Source organism: Syngnathus scovelli, chromosome 9 (assembly GCF_024217435.2).
Source record: "Syngnathus scovelli strain Florida chromosome 9, RoL_Ssco_1.2, whole genome shotgun sequence".
Taxonomy (NCBI): Eukaryota; Metazoa; Chordata; class Actinopteri; order Syngnathiformes; family Syngnathidae; genus Syngnathus; species Syngnathus scovelli.
The window spans coordinates 1,233,958-1,249,251 of NC_090855.1; the positions used below are offsets into that span (position 1 = coordinate 1,233,958).

The 15,294-nt window shown below is 46.7% G+C and overlaps 7 protein-coding genes across 18 annotated transcripts; 4 read left to right on the top strand and 3 right to left on the bottom strand.

The window, feature by feature from the left end:
• Positions 1-161: 161 nt before the first annotated feature.
• On the bottom strand, positions 162-1,666 carry LOC125974686 (sialic acid-binding Ig-like lectin 15). Of its 2 annotated transcripts, XM_049729431.1 has the most exons (4): positions 1,528-1,666; positions 1,171-1,282; positions 719-1,102; positions 162-657 (listed from the first exon to the last, which is right to left on the bottom strand). In XM_049729431.1, the coding sequence occupies exons 2-4, from the start codon at positions 1,214-1,216 to the stop codon at positions 257-259; spliced, it is 831 nt and encodes a 276-aa protein (XP_049585388.1). In that variant the 5' UTR covers positions 1,217-1,282; positions 1,528-1,666; the 3' UTR covers positions 162-256. The 2 variants fall into 2 exon arrangements, with proteins under 2 accessions (XP_049585388.1, XP_049585389.1); XM_049729432.2 differs by lacking the exon at positions 1,528-1,666 and having other exon boundaries at positions 1,171-1,294.
• Positions 1,587-4,050, top strand: LOC125974669 (V-set and immunoglobulin domain-containing protein 1). 2 transcript variants are annotated; one of them, XM_049729388.2, is made up of 5 exons: positions 1,587-1,673; positions 1,884-2,342; positions 2,470-2,826; positions 2,901-2,933; positions 3,021-4,050. In XM_049729388.2, the coding sequence occupies exons 1-5, from the start codon at positions 1,637-1,639 to the stop codon at positions 3,143-3,145; spliced, it is 1,011 nt and encodes a 336-aa protein (XP_049585345.2). In that variant the 5' UTR covers positions 1,587-1,636; the 3' UTR covers positions 3,146-4,050. The 2 variants fall into 2 exon arrangements, with proteins under 2 accessions (XP_049585345.2, XP_049585349.2); XM_049729392.2 differs by having other exon boundaries at positions 3,024-4,050.
• Positions 4,051-4,111: 61 nt separating this feature from the next.
• LOC125974684 (sialic acid-binding Ig-like lectin 15) lies at positions 4,112-5,224 on the bottom strand. The gene is made up of 3 exons (XM_049729425.2): positions 5,119-5,224; positions 4,669-5,052; positions 4,112-4,607 (listed from the first exon to the last, which is right to left on the bottom strand). Exons 1-3 carry the CDS (start codon positions 5,162-5,164, stop codon positions 4,207-4,209), a joined length of 831 nt encoding a protein of 276 aa, XP_049585382.1. The 5' UTR covers positions 5,165-5,224; the 3' UTR covers positions 4,112-4,206.
• LOC137839578 (uncharacterized) lies at positions 5,074-7,406 on the top strand. 6 transcript variants are annotated; one of them, XM_068651948.1, is made up of 6 exons: positions 5,080-5,621; positions 5,812-6,270; positions 6,398-6,754; positions 6,949-7,041; positions 7,135-7,182; positions 7,270-7,406. In XM_068651948.1, exons 1-6 carry the CDS (start codon positions 5,585-5,587, stop codon positions 7,341-7,343), a joined length of 1,068 nt encoding a protein of 355 aa, XP_068508049.1. In that variant the 5' UTR covers positions 5,080-5,584; the 3' UTR covers positions 7,344-7,406. The 6 variants fall into 6 exon arrangements, with proteins under 6 accessions (XP_068508054.1, XP_068508053.1, XP_068508049.1 ...); XM_068651949.1 differs by having other exon boundaries at positions 6,952-7,041; XM_068651951.1 differs by having other exon boundaries at positions 5,093-5,621; positions 5,812-6,222.
• A 139-nt stretch (positions 7,407-7,545) lies between these two features.
• On the bottom strand, positions 7,546-8,706 carry LOC137839524 (sialic acid-binding Ig-like lectin 15). Its single transcript, XM_049729424.2, has 3 exons — positions 8,576-8,706; positions 8,124-8,507; positions 7,546-8,062 (listed from the first exon to the last, which is right to left on the bottom strand). The coding sequence occupies exons 1-3, from the start codon at positions 8,619-8,621 to the stop codon at positions 7,635-7,637; spliced, it is 858 nt and encodes a 285-aa protein (XP_049585381.1). The 5' UTR covers positions 8,622-8,706; the 3' UTR covers positions 7,546-7,634.
• Positions 8,707-8,853: 147 nt separating this feature from the next.
• On the top strand, positions 8,854-11,565 carry LOC125974676 (fasciclin-2-like). 5 transcript variants are annotated; one of them, XM_049729405.2, is made up of 7 exons: positions 8,859-9,078; positions 9,269-9,727; positions 9,855-10,211; positions 10,286-10,312; positions 10,403-10,492; positions 10,584-10,631; positions 10,719-11,565. In XM_049729405.2, the coding sequence occupies exons 1-7, from the start codon at positions 9,042-9,044 to the stop codon at positions 10,748-10,750; spliced, it is 1,050 nt and encodes a 349-aa protein (XP_049585362.1). In that variant the 5' UTR covers positions 8,859-9,041; the 3' UTR covers positions 10,751-11,565. The 5 variants fall into 5 exon arrangements, with proteins under 5 accessions (XP_068508058.1, XP_049585362.1, XP_068508055.1 ...); XM_068651954.1 differs by having other exon boundaries at positions 8,860-9,078; positions 10,400-10,492; XM_068651956.1 differs by having other exon boundaries at positions 8,901-9,078; positions 9,269-9,679; positions 10,400-10,492.
• A 96-nt stretch (positions 11,566-11,661) lies between these two features.
• Positions 11,662-13,032, top strand: cmtm7 (CKLF-like MARVEL transmembrane domain containing 7). Its single transcript, XM_049729481.2, has 5 exons — positions 11,662-11,923; positions 12,224-12,400; positions 12,467-12,565; positions 12,664-12,745; positions 12,869-13,032. Exons 1-5 carry the CDS (start codon positions 11,813-11,815, stop codon positions 12,880-12,882), a joined length of 483 nt encoding a protein of 160 aa, XP_049585438.1. The 5' UTR covers positions 11,662-11,812; the 3' UTR covers positions 12,883-13,032.
• Positions 13,033-15,294: the final 2,262 nt, after the last annotated feature.

The following is a 15,294-nucleotide window of genomic DNA, read 5'->3' on the forward strand; positions in this document are numbered from 1 at the left end:
ACACTGATCAGGGCACAGGAGGGGAAGGGCGAGCCCACAGACACGCCAACCCAAACTATGACAACATTAAAACAAGGAAACGAATTGTGACAGATCTTGACATTGTTTCGTGCATGTGTCTTCTTGAAAATAAAGTAGTAATGAATCAAGTGAGCAGGAGGTGACAGCAAACACAGCATCAAAACTTTATTGAACATCATTCTAAAATCTAAATGGTCAAAGTGGGGCTCACGGGTGTGGCGGCACACGGGCGTGGTCACTTCCACCAGAGGCCTACTCCAGGCACCAGCCACACTCCAATCCCCAGCAGCATGATGACCTTTGACCCCAGAGAAAGAATCAGCAGCAGCAGAATATAAGGGGGCACTCCATCTTTGGGCGGAAGTGCTGGATGGGGAAGCAAGTAGAGGGTGGCTTTGTCTTTCCCGTGGGGGTTGGAGGCAGAGCATGTCACCTGCCATCCGGGTTCCACACCCTGCAGCCGGCTAACGATGAGGTCACCAGTCAAACTCAGTGCGCCCGCCGTAGAACCTTCCAGCGGGTGCTCGGGTCCTAGCCACTGGATGTCGGGCGGCGGTGAGCCTGTCACTTTGCATTCGGCCGTGTAGCTCGAGTCCTGACCGGCTTCCGCTTTCAGGGACAGGATGATGGGTGCCGCTATAGCGGAAAACACAAACGTGAGGGACACCTTAAGTGGATCCTCTTGTTCAGGACTTACCCTCTACCCTCAGCCGGGTCCCCAGGTTGTCCTCCACGCTCTTGTGATCCCTTCCCTCCACCTCCAAACCACAATAATAGCGTCCACTGTCCCCTAGGGCGGCGCCGTTGATACGCAGGGACAGATCGTGCTGGCGGGGGTCACCCTCCAAACGGTACCGCGGGTCCTGGTGGGGCCCGGGCTGGCAGACGGGCACTTTACCGGTGCAGCGGTAGAGGATGGTGACACTCTGAGCTCCACCCAGACGCCAACGCACTTGCACTGAGGCGTGATGGGAATGCGACGGGTGGCTGAAGGTGCACGGCAGCACCACCGGGTGGCCCGCCAGGGCCCGCACCTCTGCTTGCACGTGGACCGCCCACACACCTTCTTCAGAACTCCACACTGTGGGGAAGAACACATAGTGATGTTAACAAGAGAAATTATCCCAACACACTTGTGCCTCAGCTCACCTCCATCAGCAGCAAACAACAACGACACGCAGAGCAACACATCCATGATGGACAAGTGTGGGTGTGTTTTTCCAGTGTGACTCTTGTTTTATTTTGAGGAAGTTTTTCTTGTCTATGTGGAAAAAGGAACATAGATACAAAGAATGTCAGAGGAAGTTACAATGTGCCATATAGGCCAATAATAGATTCATCTTTTGTGTAGAACATGAAGAAAATGGAACCTAAAGCTAACCAAAACAAAAACATGACTTTAAAATGCCCCAAAAATCTGGCACACGCAACAGAAATTGTAAAAAGGTATTAATATTGACTATTTGAGCATGTCTATGTGTGTGTGCGGGATTATCATGTACTCACTCAGCATCCTGTGACTCGTTTCCTTCCTCAACTGCTGTGATGGCCCAGAATTGGTGTGTCTTGATGCAATTCCATACGCGTGTGCTAGTGTGTATAAGTGCATTCAAACATGCGTACGTGTGTGCTTCTGTTACTGGTGATCACAGGTGAGTTGTGCGTCATTCCAATTGGTTTGACCATCGTCTTCACGGTTCTACTTCCTGTTTATACTGCGAAACTGGTTGCTGGCATTAGCATGATGACGACGAAGCAGTGAGCAATGTTTGAATGTTGACATGTAGGCTCCATTAGCACGTGGACGCAGTTAGCTATACATTAGCATGTTGACGTGGAAAGTTAATGCTATGGACCCCCAGTACAGATTTGGTGTACTTTTGCCATGTCTGGTCTGGGTGTAGGAACCGTGCCATCGTCCGCATTGACCGTGCGTGTCTCTGATGTCAACGTGTTGCGAGGACAAGAAGCCATCCTGGGATGCTCCTTCACTCATGCCAAGCAGGACCGCTATGCCGGGAAAATCAAGCTGAGCTGGATCGCCGGAATAAATACCGGAAACGCATTTGTCCAATGTGAAGTAAAGAACGACTCATCGGCCTTGCCGGCCGTCTGCCTTAGCACGGAGGATTACGCGTTGGCCGGTGACCTCCGCCAGGGGATGGCGTCGCTTCGCATCAAACATGATAAGGTGTCTGAGGGCGAGTACTTCTGCAAAGTGGAGCTGGATGGAAAAGAATCGGTGAGCGAAGCGCTGATGCTGAAGGTACAAGGTAAAAGACTCAACTCTACGAGTGGACTTCCTGTTTGGTCGTATGGAGGTATGGTTATTTGTGTGAAGGCTCGAGAGCTATTTTGTGAGCGAGTTAGCAATTATCATGAAAAAATCAGTGTTCCCAACGTAACCTCATAACGTTCCTCGTTGTTTTTTCCTTCTTTTGTTGTTAGTGAGGCCTGCAATCCTGAGCCTGTCACTGATCACCGGCAGCGCCCCCCAGAGGCTGGAGTGTTTGGCGGAGGGCAAGCCGATACCCAGCATCACCTGGCTGTCGGCCTCCGGGAGCCCCTTAACGGCAACATTAGAGGTTCAGAACTTAACGACGGGTTCGTTACTGAACAGCTCCGTCCAGTACGAACAGCAGGACGAGCTCACCTGCCGGGTGGAGAACGAGCTGGGGAGGGCCGAGCAGACGTACCGGCCGGCCAACACGAAGAGGGATGTGGTCCTGGTATGCGGTACAGTCGCCGCAGCGCTTCTGCTGTTGGCCACAGGGGGCGTCATCGTCCACCGACTGAGGCGCAGAGGTGAGGTGGTGAAATCATCTGCGAGATTGCGCCTTGTGAAATTATTTGATGACAATAATCATTTTCTCACACAGCTCGAAATCGCCACGCTCAGATTCGACAAAACCGTGAGTGCAAAACGTTTTACTCAATATCTCATATGTGAGCATTAAAAATGACCTGAAATGGGGATTTAAATGTGTCTGTGTGTGAAGTAGAGGACGGCGTCCCGCATTGCTCCCATGGTCCAGCTGGTGATGCTGATGCACTTCAGACTGTTTATAGCACTGTTGCTCTTCCTGAAGCCAGTGAGTTTTCTGAGATGAGAGCCGTCGTTTAGCCTTTTTTATAAATTGTGTATTGAAGGAATGAGGTCGAAATACAAAAAGTCCTGCCTCGCTACAAAAACAGATATGCTCAAACCTCATTGAATAAAGTACATAAGCAGACAAGTATATTCACATACTAAATAAATAAATAGAAGAAACATTTTAAGCATATAATTATACCTACACACCAAATCAATAAAGAAGACATAACTAGACATTTTTGATAGGTGGTGATGAGAAAGGTTTTTATAACTTTATGATCTGATATATTTCTGAGGACTTTGAAATAACAAATGACTTTTGATATATTGCCTAAATAGCTTAATGACCCTTAAGGAACTGTGGAATGCATGCCTGATGTTTTTTCTCTGAATCATGGACACAGCCAGAGTCGTCTTGACCGTTCAGTACTTGATTGTATCTTATGTTTTGACTAATGCTAGACGGCAGTTTTTGATTACTACTGAACGTTCTGCACAGAGGGAAATATTTTGGCCTAACAAAGAAAAGATACGGTTGGAAACATGATTAAACTAAGAATATAATGACGTAAGCAAAGACATGAAGTATCAAAAGCACAAACTTTACATAGTCGGGTAAGAGCAATAGATTAATGATGTCACAGGCAAAAGCTAACATAAATTTGCACAAGATGACACAATTGGAAGAATGAGGTACGATAGTGTATGTCCAAGATTGGAGGAGAATGTTCACAGGAAGGTCACGTGGAGATAAAACCAGCAGGTGCCAGAAGGAGCCACCCGAGAACTCGGCCAAAGATGATCGCCAAGGCCGAGAGACGGGATGGAAGACAACAGCCCCCTCCACACACACACACACACACACACACCAACAGACACGCCAACCCAAACTATGACAACATTAAAACAAGGAAACGAATTGTGACAGATCTTGACATTGTTTCGTGGATGTGTCTTCTTGAAAATAAAGTAGTTATGGATCAGGTGAGCAGGAGGTGACAGCAAACACAGCATCAAAACTTTATTGAACATCATTCTAAAATCTAAATGGTCAAAGTGGGGCTCACGGGTGTGGCGGCACACGGGCGTGGTCACTTCCACCAGAGGCCTACTCCAGGCACCAGCCACACTCCAATCCCCAGCAGCATGATGACCTTTGACCCCAGAGAAAGAATCAGCAGCAGCAGAATATAAGGGGGCACTCCATCTTTGGGCGGAGGTGCTGGATGAGGAAGCAAGTAGAGGGTGGCTTTGTCTTTCCCGTGGGGGTTGGAGGCAGAGCATGTCACCTGCCATCCGGGTTCCACACCCTGCAGCCGGCTAACGATGAGGTCACCAGTCAAGCTCAGTGCGCCCGCCGTAGAACCTTCCAGCGGGTGCTCGGGTCCTAGCCACTGGATGTCGGGCGGCGGTGAGCCTGCCGCTTTGCATTCGGCCGTGTAGCTCGAGTCCTGACCGGCTTCCGCTTTCAGGGACAAGATGATGGGTGCCGCTATAGCGGAAAACACAAACGTGAGGGACACCTTAAGTGGAGCCTCTTGTTCAGGACTTACCCTCTACCCTCAGCCGGGTCCCCAGGTTGTCCTCCACGCTCTTGTGATCCCTTCCCTCCACCTCCAAACCACAATAATAGCGTCCACTGTCCCCTAGGGCGGCGCCGTTGATACGCAGGGACAGATCGTGCTGGCGGGGGTCACCCTCCAAACGGTACCGCGGGTCCTGGTGGGGCCCGGGCTCGCAGACGGGCACTTTACCGGTGCAGCGGTAGAGGATGGTGACACTCTGAGCTCCACCCAGACGCCAACGCACCTGCACTGAGGCGTGATGGGAATGCGACGGGTGGCTGAAGGTGCACGGCAGCACCACCGGGTGGCCCGCCAGGGCCCGCACCTCTGCTTGCACGTGGACCGCCCACACACCTTCTTCAGAACTCCACACTGTGGGGAAGAACACAGTAATGTTAACAAGAGAAATTATCCCAACACACTTGTGCCTCAGCTCACCTCCAACAGCAGCAAACAACAACGACACGCAGAGCAACACATCCATGATGGACAAGTGTGGGTGTGTTTTTCCAGTGTGACTCTTGTTTTATTTTGAGGAAGTTTTTCTTGTCTATGTGGAAAAAGGAACATAGATACAAAGAATGTCAGAGGAAGTTACAATGTGCCATATAGGCCAATAATAGATTCATCTTTTGTGTAGAACATGAAGAAAATGGAACCAAAAGCTAACCAAAACAAAAACATGACTTTAAAATGCCCCAAAAATCTCGCACACGCAACAGAAATTGGTAAAAGGTACTAATATTGACGATTTGAGCATGTCTGTGTGTGTGTGCGGGATTATCATGTACTCAGTCAGCATACTGTGACTCGTTTCCTTCCTCAACTGCTGTGATGGCCCAGAATTGGTGTGTCTTGATGCAATTCCATACGCGTGTGCTAGTGTGTATAAGTGCATTCAAACATGCGTACGTGTGTGCTTCTGTTACTGGTGATCACAGGTGAGTTGTGCGTCATTCCAATTGGTTCTACTTCCTGTTTATACTGCGAAACTGGTTGCTGGCATGAGCATGATGACGACGAAGCAGTGAGCAATGTTTGAATGTTGACATGTAGGCTCCATTAGCACGTGGACGCAGTTAGCTATACATTAGCATGTTGACGTGGAAAGTTAATGCTATGGACCCCCAGTACAGATTTGGTGTACTTTTGCCATGTCTGGTCTGGGTGTAGGAACCGTGCCATCGTCCGCGTTGACCGTGCGTGTCTCTGATGTCAACGTGTTGCGAGGACAAGAAGCCATCCTGGGATGCTCCTTCACTCATGCCAAGCAGGACCGCTATGCCGGGAAAATCAAGCTGAGGTGGATCGCCGAAAGAAAAGACAATCAGGCATTTGCCGAATGTGAAGTAAAGAACAACTCATCGGCCTTGCCGGCCGCCTGCCTTAGCACGGAGGATTACGCGGTTGCCGGTGACCTCCGCCAGGGGATGGCGTCAGTTCGCATCAAACATGACAAGGTGTCTGAGGGCAAGTACTTCTGCAAAGTGGAGCTGGATGGAAAAAAACCGGTGAGCAAAGCGCTGATGCTGAAGGTACAAGGTAAAAGACTCAACTCTACGAGTGGACTTTCTGTTTGGTCGTATGGAGGTGTGGTTATTTGTGTGAAGGCTTGAGAGCTATTTTGTGAGCGAGTTAGCAATTATCATGAAAAATTCAGTGTTCCCAACGCAACCTCATAACTTTCCTCGTTGTTTTTTCCTTCTTCTGTTGTTAGTGAGGCCCGCAATTCTGAGCCTGTCACTGATCACCGGCAGCGCCCCCCAGAGGCTGGAGTGTTTGGCGGAGGGCAAGCCGATACCCAGCATCACCTGGCTGTCGGCCTCCGGGAGCCCCTTAACGGCAACATTAGAGGTTCAGAACTTAACGACGGGTTCGTTACTGAACAGCTCCGTCCCGTACGAACAGCAGGACGAACTCACCTGCCGGGTGGAGAACGAGCTGGGGAGGGCCGAGCAGACGTACCGGCCGGCCAACACGAAGAGGGATGTGGTCCTGGTATGCGGTAGAGTCGCCGCAGCGCTTCTGCTGTTGACCACAGGGGGCGTCATCGTCCACCGACTGAGGCGCAAAGGTGAGGTGGTGAAATCATCTGCGAGATTGCGCCTTGTGAAATTATCTGATGATAATAATCATTTTTTCACTCAGCTCGAAATCGCCACGCTCAGATTAGTCAAAACCATGAGTGCAAAACGTTTTACTCAATATCTCATATGTGAGCATTAAAAATGACCTGAAATGGCGATTTGAATGTGTCTGTGTGTGAAGTAGAGGACCGCGTCCCGCATTCCTCCCATGGTCCAGCTGGTGATGCTAATGCACTTCAGACTGTTTATAGCACTGTTGCTCTTTCTGAAGCCAGTGAGTTTTCTAAGATGAGAGCCGTCGTTCAACCTTTTTTATATAAATTGTGTATATACCTTTGACTTATAATTCATGTGCATGTACATGCAGGTGAAGGCGTGCCGTCCACCACACGTGCTCTCACACATCAAGAACAAGGTGAAAGATCACTTGTTTCTGTCACCAGTCATGTAGTGATTAGAGTTTTCAGTCTCAATACCAGATGTTGAACCTTTGCCTTTTCAGATCTGTTTTATTCGACTGCGACCTTTCATAAATCATCCTCATCGTCTTCGTCATCTTCCAAGTTCATCAGCTAGCCTCTGTTCTGCCCAAGCGGCAAAGGGGTAGAGTCAAAATAAAAAATATTATTTTCAGCAAGAGTTTGAGCCAGTTGCTTTGGTCATTACAACGTGGGAGCACTGACAGGAAGTGACGTGGTTAACAGAGTAAGAATCTTGTGACCTTTGCATGATTGCGTCTTCACCTGCTCAGTGCTCACACTTTCACTTTCCACCACACAAACACACATTAAAAAGTTTCTGCCTGATTTTTATCTTTATATGTAGCCTTTTTGTAGTCTTTTTAGGCTTTTTGAAGTCATTATTTAGTTATTTTTGTACTCTTTGTAGTCTATTAGTATTTTGCTTATTTCTTTTCGGGGCCTTGTAGGACACTCCAATCCCCAGCAGCATGATGACCTTTGACCCCAGAGAAAGAATCAGCAGCAGCAGAATATAAGGGGGCACTCCATCTTTGGGCGGAGGTGCTGGATGGGGAAGCAAGTAGAGGGTGGCTTTGTCTTTCCCGTGGGGGTTGGAGGCAGAGCATGTCACCTGCCATCCGGGTTCCACACCCTGTAGCCGGCTAACGATGAGGTCACCAGTCAAACTCAGTGCGCCCGCCGTAGAACCTTCCAACGGGTGCTCGGGTCCCAGCCACTGGATGTCGGGCGGCGGTGAGCCTGTCACTTTGCATTCGGCCGTGTAGCTCGAGTCCTGACCGGCTTCCGCTTTCAGGGACAGGATGATGGGTGCCGCTATAGTGGAAAACAAAAACGTGAGGGACACCTTAAGTGGACCCTCTTGTTCACGACTTACCCTCTACCCTCAGCCGGGTCCCCAGGTTGTCCTCCACGCTCTTGTGATCCCTTCCCTCCACCTCCAAACCACAATAATAGCGTCCACTGTCCCCTAGGGCGGCGCCGTTGATACGCAGGGACAGATCGTGCTGGCGGGGGTCACCCTCCAAACGGTACCGCGGGTCCTGGTGGGGCCCGGGCTGGCAGACGGTCACTTTACCGGTGCAGCGGTAGAGGATGGTGACACTCTGAGCTCCACCCAGACGCCAACGCACCTGCACTGAGGCGTGATGGGAATGCGACGGGTGGCTGAAGGTGCACGGCAGCACCACCGGGTGGCCCGCCAGGGCCCGCACCTCTGCTTGCACGTGGACCGCCCACACACCTTCTTCAGAACTCCACACTTTGGGGAAGAACACATAGTGATGTTAACAAGAGAAATTATCCCAAAACACTTGTGCCTCAGCTCACCTCCATCAGCAGCAAACAACAACGACACGCAGAGCAGCACATCCATGATGGACAAGTGTGGGTGTGTTTTTCCAGTGTGACTCTTGTTTTATTCTGAGGAAGTTTTTCTTGTCTATGTGGAAAAAGGAACATAGATACAAAGAATGTCAGAGGAAGTTACAATGTGCCACATAGGCCAATAATAGATTCATCTTTTGTAAAGAACATGAAGAAAATGGAACCTAAAGCTAACCAAAATAAAAACACGACTTTAAAATGCCCCAAAAATCTGGCACACGCAACAGAAATTGTAAAAAGGTATTAATATTGACTATTTGAGCATGTCTATGTGTGTGTGCGGGATTATCATGTACTCACTCAGCATCCTGTGACTCGTTTCCTTCCTCAACTGCTGTGATGGCCCAGAATTGGTGTGTCTTGATGCAATTCCATACGCGTGTGCTAGTGTGTATAAGTGCATTCAAACATGCGTACGTGTGTGCTTCTGTTACTGGTGATCACAGGTGAGTTGTGCGTCATTCCAATTGGTTCTACTTCCTGTTGATACTGCGAAACTGGTTGCTGGCATTAGCATGATGACGAAGAAGCAGTGAGCAATGTTTGAATGTTGACATGTAGGCTCCATTAGCACGTGGACGCAGTTAGCTATACATTAGCATGTTGACGTGGAAAGTTAATGCTATGGACCCCCAGTACAGATTTGGTGTACTTTTGCCAAGTCTGGTCTGGGTGTAGGAACCGTGCCATCGTCCGCGTTGACCGTGCGTGTCTCTGATGTCAACGTGTTGCGAGGACAAGAAGCCATCCTGGGATGCTCCTTCACTCATGCCAAGCAGGACCGCTATGCCGGGAAAATCAAGCTGAGCTGGATCGCCGGAATAAATACCGGAAACGCATTTGTCCAATGTGAAGTAAAGAACGACTCATCGGCCTTGCCGGTCGACTGCCTTGGCACGCAGGATTTCGTGTTGGCCGGTGACCTCCGCCAGGGGATGGTGTCGCTTCGCATCAAACATTACAATGTGTCTGAGGGCAAGTACTTCTGCAAAGTGGAGCTGGATGGAAAAAAACCGGTGAGCGAAGCGCTGATGCTGAAGGTACAAGGTAAAAGACTCAACTCTACGAGTGGACTTTCTGTTTGGTCGTATGGAGGTGTGGTTATTTGTGTGAAGGCTTGAGAGCTATTTTGTTAGCGAGTTAGCAATTATCATGAAAAATTCAGTATTCCCAACGCAACCTCATAACTTTCCTCATTGTTTTTTCCTTCTTCTGTTGTTAGTGAGGCCCGCAATCCTGAGCCTGTCACTGATCAGCGGCAGCGCCCCCCAGAGGCTGGAGTGTTTGGCGGAGGGCAAGCCGATACCCAACATCACCTGGCTGTCAGCCTCCGGGAGCCCCTTAACGGCAACATTAGAGGTTCAGAACTTAACGAGGGGTTCGTTACTGAACAGCTCCGTCCAGTACGAACAGCAGGACGAGCTCACCTGCCGGGTGGAGAACGAGCTGGGGAGGGCCGAGCAGACGTACCGGCCGGCCAACACGAAGAGGGATGTGGTCCTGGTATGCGGTACAGTCGCCGCGGCGCTTCTGCTGTTGGCCACAGGGGGCGTCATCGTCCACCGACTGAGGCGCAGAGGTGAGGTGGTAAAATCATCTGCGAGATTGCGCCTTGTGAAATTATTTGATGATAATAATCATTTTCTCACACAGCTCGAAATCGCCAGATTCGACAAAACCGTGAGTGCAAAACGTTTTACTCAACATCTCATATATGAGCATTAAAAATGACCTGAAATGGGGATTTGAATGTGTCTGTGTGTGACGTAGAGGACGGCGTCCCGCATTCCTCCCATGGTCCAGCTGGTGATGCTGATGCATTTCAGACTGTTTATAGCACTGTTGCTCTTCCTGAAGCCAGTGCGTTTTCTGAGATGAGAGCCGTCGTTCAGCCTTTTTTATAAATTGTGTATACACCTTTGACTTATAATTCATGTGCATGTACTTGCAGGTGAACGCGTGCCGTCCACTACACGTGCTCTCACACATCAAGAACAAGGTGAAAGATCGCTTGTTTTTGTCACCAGTCATTCGGTGATTAGAGTTTTCAGTCTCAATACCAGATGTTGAACCTTTGTCTTTTCAGATCTGTTTTATTCGACTGTGACCTTTCATTAATCATCTTCATCGTCTTCGTCATCTTCCAAGTTCATCAGCTAGCCTCTGTTCTGACCAAGCGGCAAAGGGGTAGAGTCAAAATAAAAAATATTATTTTCAGCAGGAGTTTGAGCCAGTTGCTTTGGTCATTACAACATGGGAGCACTGACAGGAAGTGGTGTGGTTAACAGAGTAAGAATCTTTTGACCTTTGCTTGACTGCTCAGTGCTCACACTTTCACTTGCCACCACACAAACACACACCACTGTAAATTACTGTAAAAAAGTTTCTGCCTGATTTTCATCTTTGTATGTAGCCTTTTTGTAGTCTTTTTAGGCTTTTTGAAGTCATTATTTTGCTATTTTTTTACTCTTTGTAGTCTATTAGTATTTTGCTTATTTCTTTTTGGGGCCTTGTAGTACTTTTTTTGTGATGTTTTGTATTGTTTTTTTGTACTTTCTACTCGTTATAGTCTTTGGTACCCTTTTTCTAAGCATTTATTTAGATTTTTGTATTTGTTTAGGTTTTTGTACAATCTGTTTAACCTTGAGCCATTTTTGTTGCCTTTTTAGTCTTGTAGGCTTTAATTTAGTCTTTCTGTGTGTTTTTCTAATGACATTTGTAGTATTAAAGTATGCATAATTTGTTTTTGTTGATTGTGTTCAGGGTTGAATCTGTTACCGAGCTATCTTGGAGTGCAAAGTTCATACTACACTTGTCAATAAAAACAATAAAAGTGAGTTACATGAATTTGACAAACTACTGCACCATTGTGTAACTATGTCATTAAACCGATTAATACATGAATTATATGATTAAAAAGTGATTTGGATAAATATTGTTACGTTGTTATTCGTTATTATTATTATATCTTTTATTGTGAAAGGTACCACAGAAATGCGCGTGTGATAGCTTTTATTGTGAAACGTCAGCGGAAGTATGCACTTGTGCAAAGTGTGACGAGCTGGGCGTATGTTTTGGCGCCTTCCCGCACTGAAGCCTTTCTAATAAGACCAACAGGACTTCCTTTTTCTCTTTTAGTCTCAAGTTTTTAGTAAGTTTACTTTCAGCAGGCAAGCTAAGATGTCTCACACGGTCAGCCCGACCACCACCGGCAGGACTTCCGCGTCCGACGGCGGCTGCAACCTGGGATACACCCGAACCATCCCGGGACTGCTCAAGATGGCTCAGATGGTCAGACACCGCACAACAATTCCATGACAACAATCACACGGCAACACCTGAAAAAAATGACACCTTTAGCTGATGTGTTAATAAACCTAGCATCAAGTCAACAGGGGCGGATAGGGAGGGGGGGCAGTGCGGGCAGATGGGGACATCCTGTGGGTGTGGTTTCACGTACACACACACGCACACACTCACACACACTTGAGTTCCTCATTAAGAGTGGCGTGCTGTTGTCTAGTGATCAAATTGACTAATGACAGGCTTATAATAAATTCAGGTGGATGTATGTTTTCATGTCTCCTGCAGGTGGCGCTGCTTGTCACCTTCCTGTGCGTTCACTGTGCACGAGGCTGGCCAAGCTGGGCTGCGTTCCAGTACTTTGAGGTGGTGGCCGTGTGGTTCCTGGTGGTGCTCCTGATCTTCTTCCTCATGCACTTGTGCCGCTTACAGGCCAAGATGGGTTGCATCAATTGGCCGCTTACTGTAAGCCCCGCCCACATCATCTTCACGCAGCACATCGTCAACTTCATCCCTGTATTCTTCTTTTAGGAATTCTTCCACTACTCTCTAGGTACGATCCTGATCTGCATCGGCTCCATTGTGGCGGCCGTGAAGAGTGGAGGAGTGTCTGCTCTCGTGGCGGCATCTGTAAGTACAACATGTTTGCGTGTTGTTTGTTGCCATCATGTTTATTGTCACAGCTGTGTTATTGTTGCTTGTGTTCTGTTTGTGTGTTGTGTTTTCAGGTGTTTGGTTTTATCACTACCTTCCTGATGGCGGTCAGCTTGTGGACGTCTTACAGTGTCTCTTGTGGGCCACACCCCAATGGTATTTAATCATGTTATTTTTATTATCCTATAATTAATATTAGTTTGTCACTTGATTATTTTTGAAAGTGGATGAAACCTTACACAAATTGGGAGTCACATGAATTTGATTTTATGCATGCAGGCGCGACCATGTAATGTCCAGAATCCTGATTGGCTGCCTCTGGAGTTCAACAAGTCAACATGATTGGATGAGAGTTGGAAGCCGAGATTCTAATCCAGGAGCAGTCTCGTTAAAAAGAAAAAAAAAAGTCCGAAAGTTGCCGGTGCTTCTGAGAGTCACTTTCACATCAGTGTTACACCAAAACAACAACAACAGGTGCGAACAATACATAGTCAACTCCATGACTACATTTCCCATCATTCCCGCTGTTTGATGAAAATGTCGCTTAATTGTTGCTTTCTCATTAGAGACACTGAGAGCATTGCTGTGTGCCATAATGACCTGCCTGTGTATTTTTTGTTGATTTTTTACAATGTTTACAGTACTGCAATAGCGTTTAGCATGCTAACCTCACAAACAGACATGATGTTGGACCACCCTCATCATCTTTATAATCCACGCACTGCGCAAAAGTGAAATGATCAGATGCTGAAGCACTTTCCGCATCCGCCATGCTAAGCTAAAGTAATTTTAGTATTCAGAATCCTAACATGCCAACTAATTTCATGCTGAGTCACCTTCAGGATTACTGTCACCTGGGCTGTGCTAAGCAGAATAAGTGTTAGCATTTAGCATGCTAACCTCGCATGCCAGAAATGCAATGCTGAACCACCATCAACAGCCATGTAAGGCTAAAAATTGTTAGCATTTAGTATGCTAATGGAAGAGGGTGGCAATGCTTAACCACCATCATCTTGATCATCATCGTCAGTCTTATGTAACACTAAGATGACGAATTAGTTCTTAATGTGCTAAAATAGTAAACAAGACAACGTTGAACCATTTTCCATCATCAGCTACGTGTCACGCTTGGCATTAAAAGCATGCTAACCTCGCAAACAGATTCAAGGCTGAACCATCAGCCAAGCTAGGCTAAGGAAATGTTAGCATTTAGCATGCTAACTTACACTAGACTAGTGTAGTGCGTCAGTGTGCCAACAATCGCCTCCTTACGGGTTACATGCACACTAAGCTGTTGTCACGGCAACAGGCGGGCCAGCGTGCACGGTGCTACACTTTAAACTTATGTACCACCAAGAAGTTGAAGTTTACACAACAATGATGATGATTATGGTGATTATTATGACAAAAATGTGAAAGCACAGGAACACAAAAGTTAACAGACTGTTAACAATTACAATACTTTGGACGTTTATATTCAAGCCGTATTTGTGTGCCGGTTAGCATCATGTGACCTGTTTGTGCAAATCTGTGACCAATCACATGCGCTCACTGACTTTTATGGCGAATCATTTGCCAAAATCAGAAAACAAAGACATTTGAAGGATCTCTAAGTCAGTCGCCAAATGAATGTCATTTGGGGTTGTCAATCAAAATGCCTGTATTTTTATTTTTTTTGCAATTGTGTGTATATTATAATGTTTGTTAGTCACCCATTTTGGTTAGAAGCAACCACTGTAGGGCAAGATACCGCAGTAGTGTCTACTAGAAAGACTAATATCGTGATATCTTGGTGATACTGAAATGGATGCCTGCAGCTTTTCTTTTTTTGTTTGTTTCTTAAACAATACAAATGAATTGTCCTTTGAAATGTGGATCAAAATATAAGACAAGTAGCAAAATTAGCCACATAGCATGACGTTGTTCAGTGTAATCGCACATGCTAGCTGTTAGCAAGAGCTGTAGCTATACAAATCATTTTTATTACGCTGGTTTTACACTTTTTGAAGGAGGAAAAAAAACATTTTATGAGTAATATGAACTTTTATTTATGATTGAATGTTCATTTTTTTTCTTGCACATGCGTCAGGGTTTGCCGCAAATCTTGTTTTACTGTTTGGGAAGCAGAAGGGTTTAGCAACAAGCATTTGCTGCGTCGCTGTTGACAACATTTCAAAAAGTGACAATTGTATTCTAAAAAAAAAAAAAAAAAAGCTGGATTTAAAAACATGATTGATTATTTATATCCTGTCATCTAGTGAATGTTTGAATCCTGCTGCAATATTAGTTTTTTTATGCTACTTATGGTTGTTAATCTTCATGCATAGGTGATCATAAAAACACCAAAAGAATTTCATAGCTTCATCTTTTCCCAAAGTGCCTTAACGTGCCACTCGATGGAGCAGTTAGCCCCACAGCGGCAAGGCAGCGAGCTAGCTTGATGCTAAGAGGAAAAGGAGCACAGTATTTACACGTGCTTTCAACTTTTATTTGAAGTTTGGCATTGTGATGTGCTGCATGTTGTCAATTAAAACTATGTTTCACCAATGCGTGACTCCTATCTGACCGGTGATGTCCCGTGACACCTAAAAAAAAAAAAAAAAAACTCCAGATACTAATTTTTTTTCGTAATTGGACTATTTAGCTGGAGCCTGTCAAAGTTGAGTTTTGGCAAAAGGTAAAAATTGCTTTGCAGTGGTTGCCAG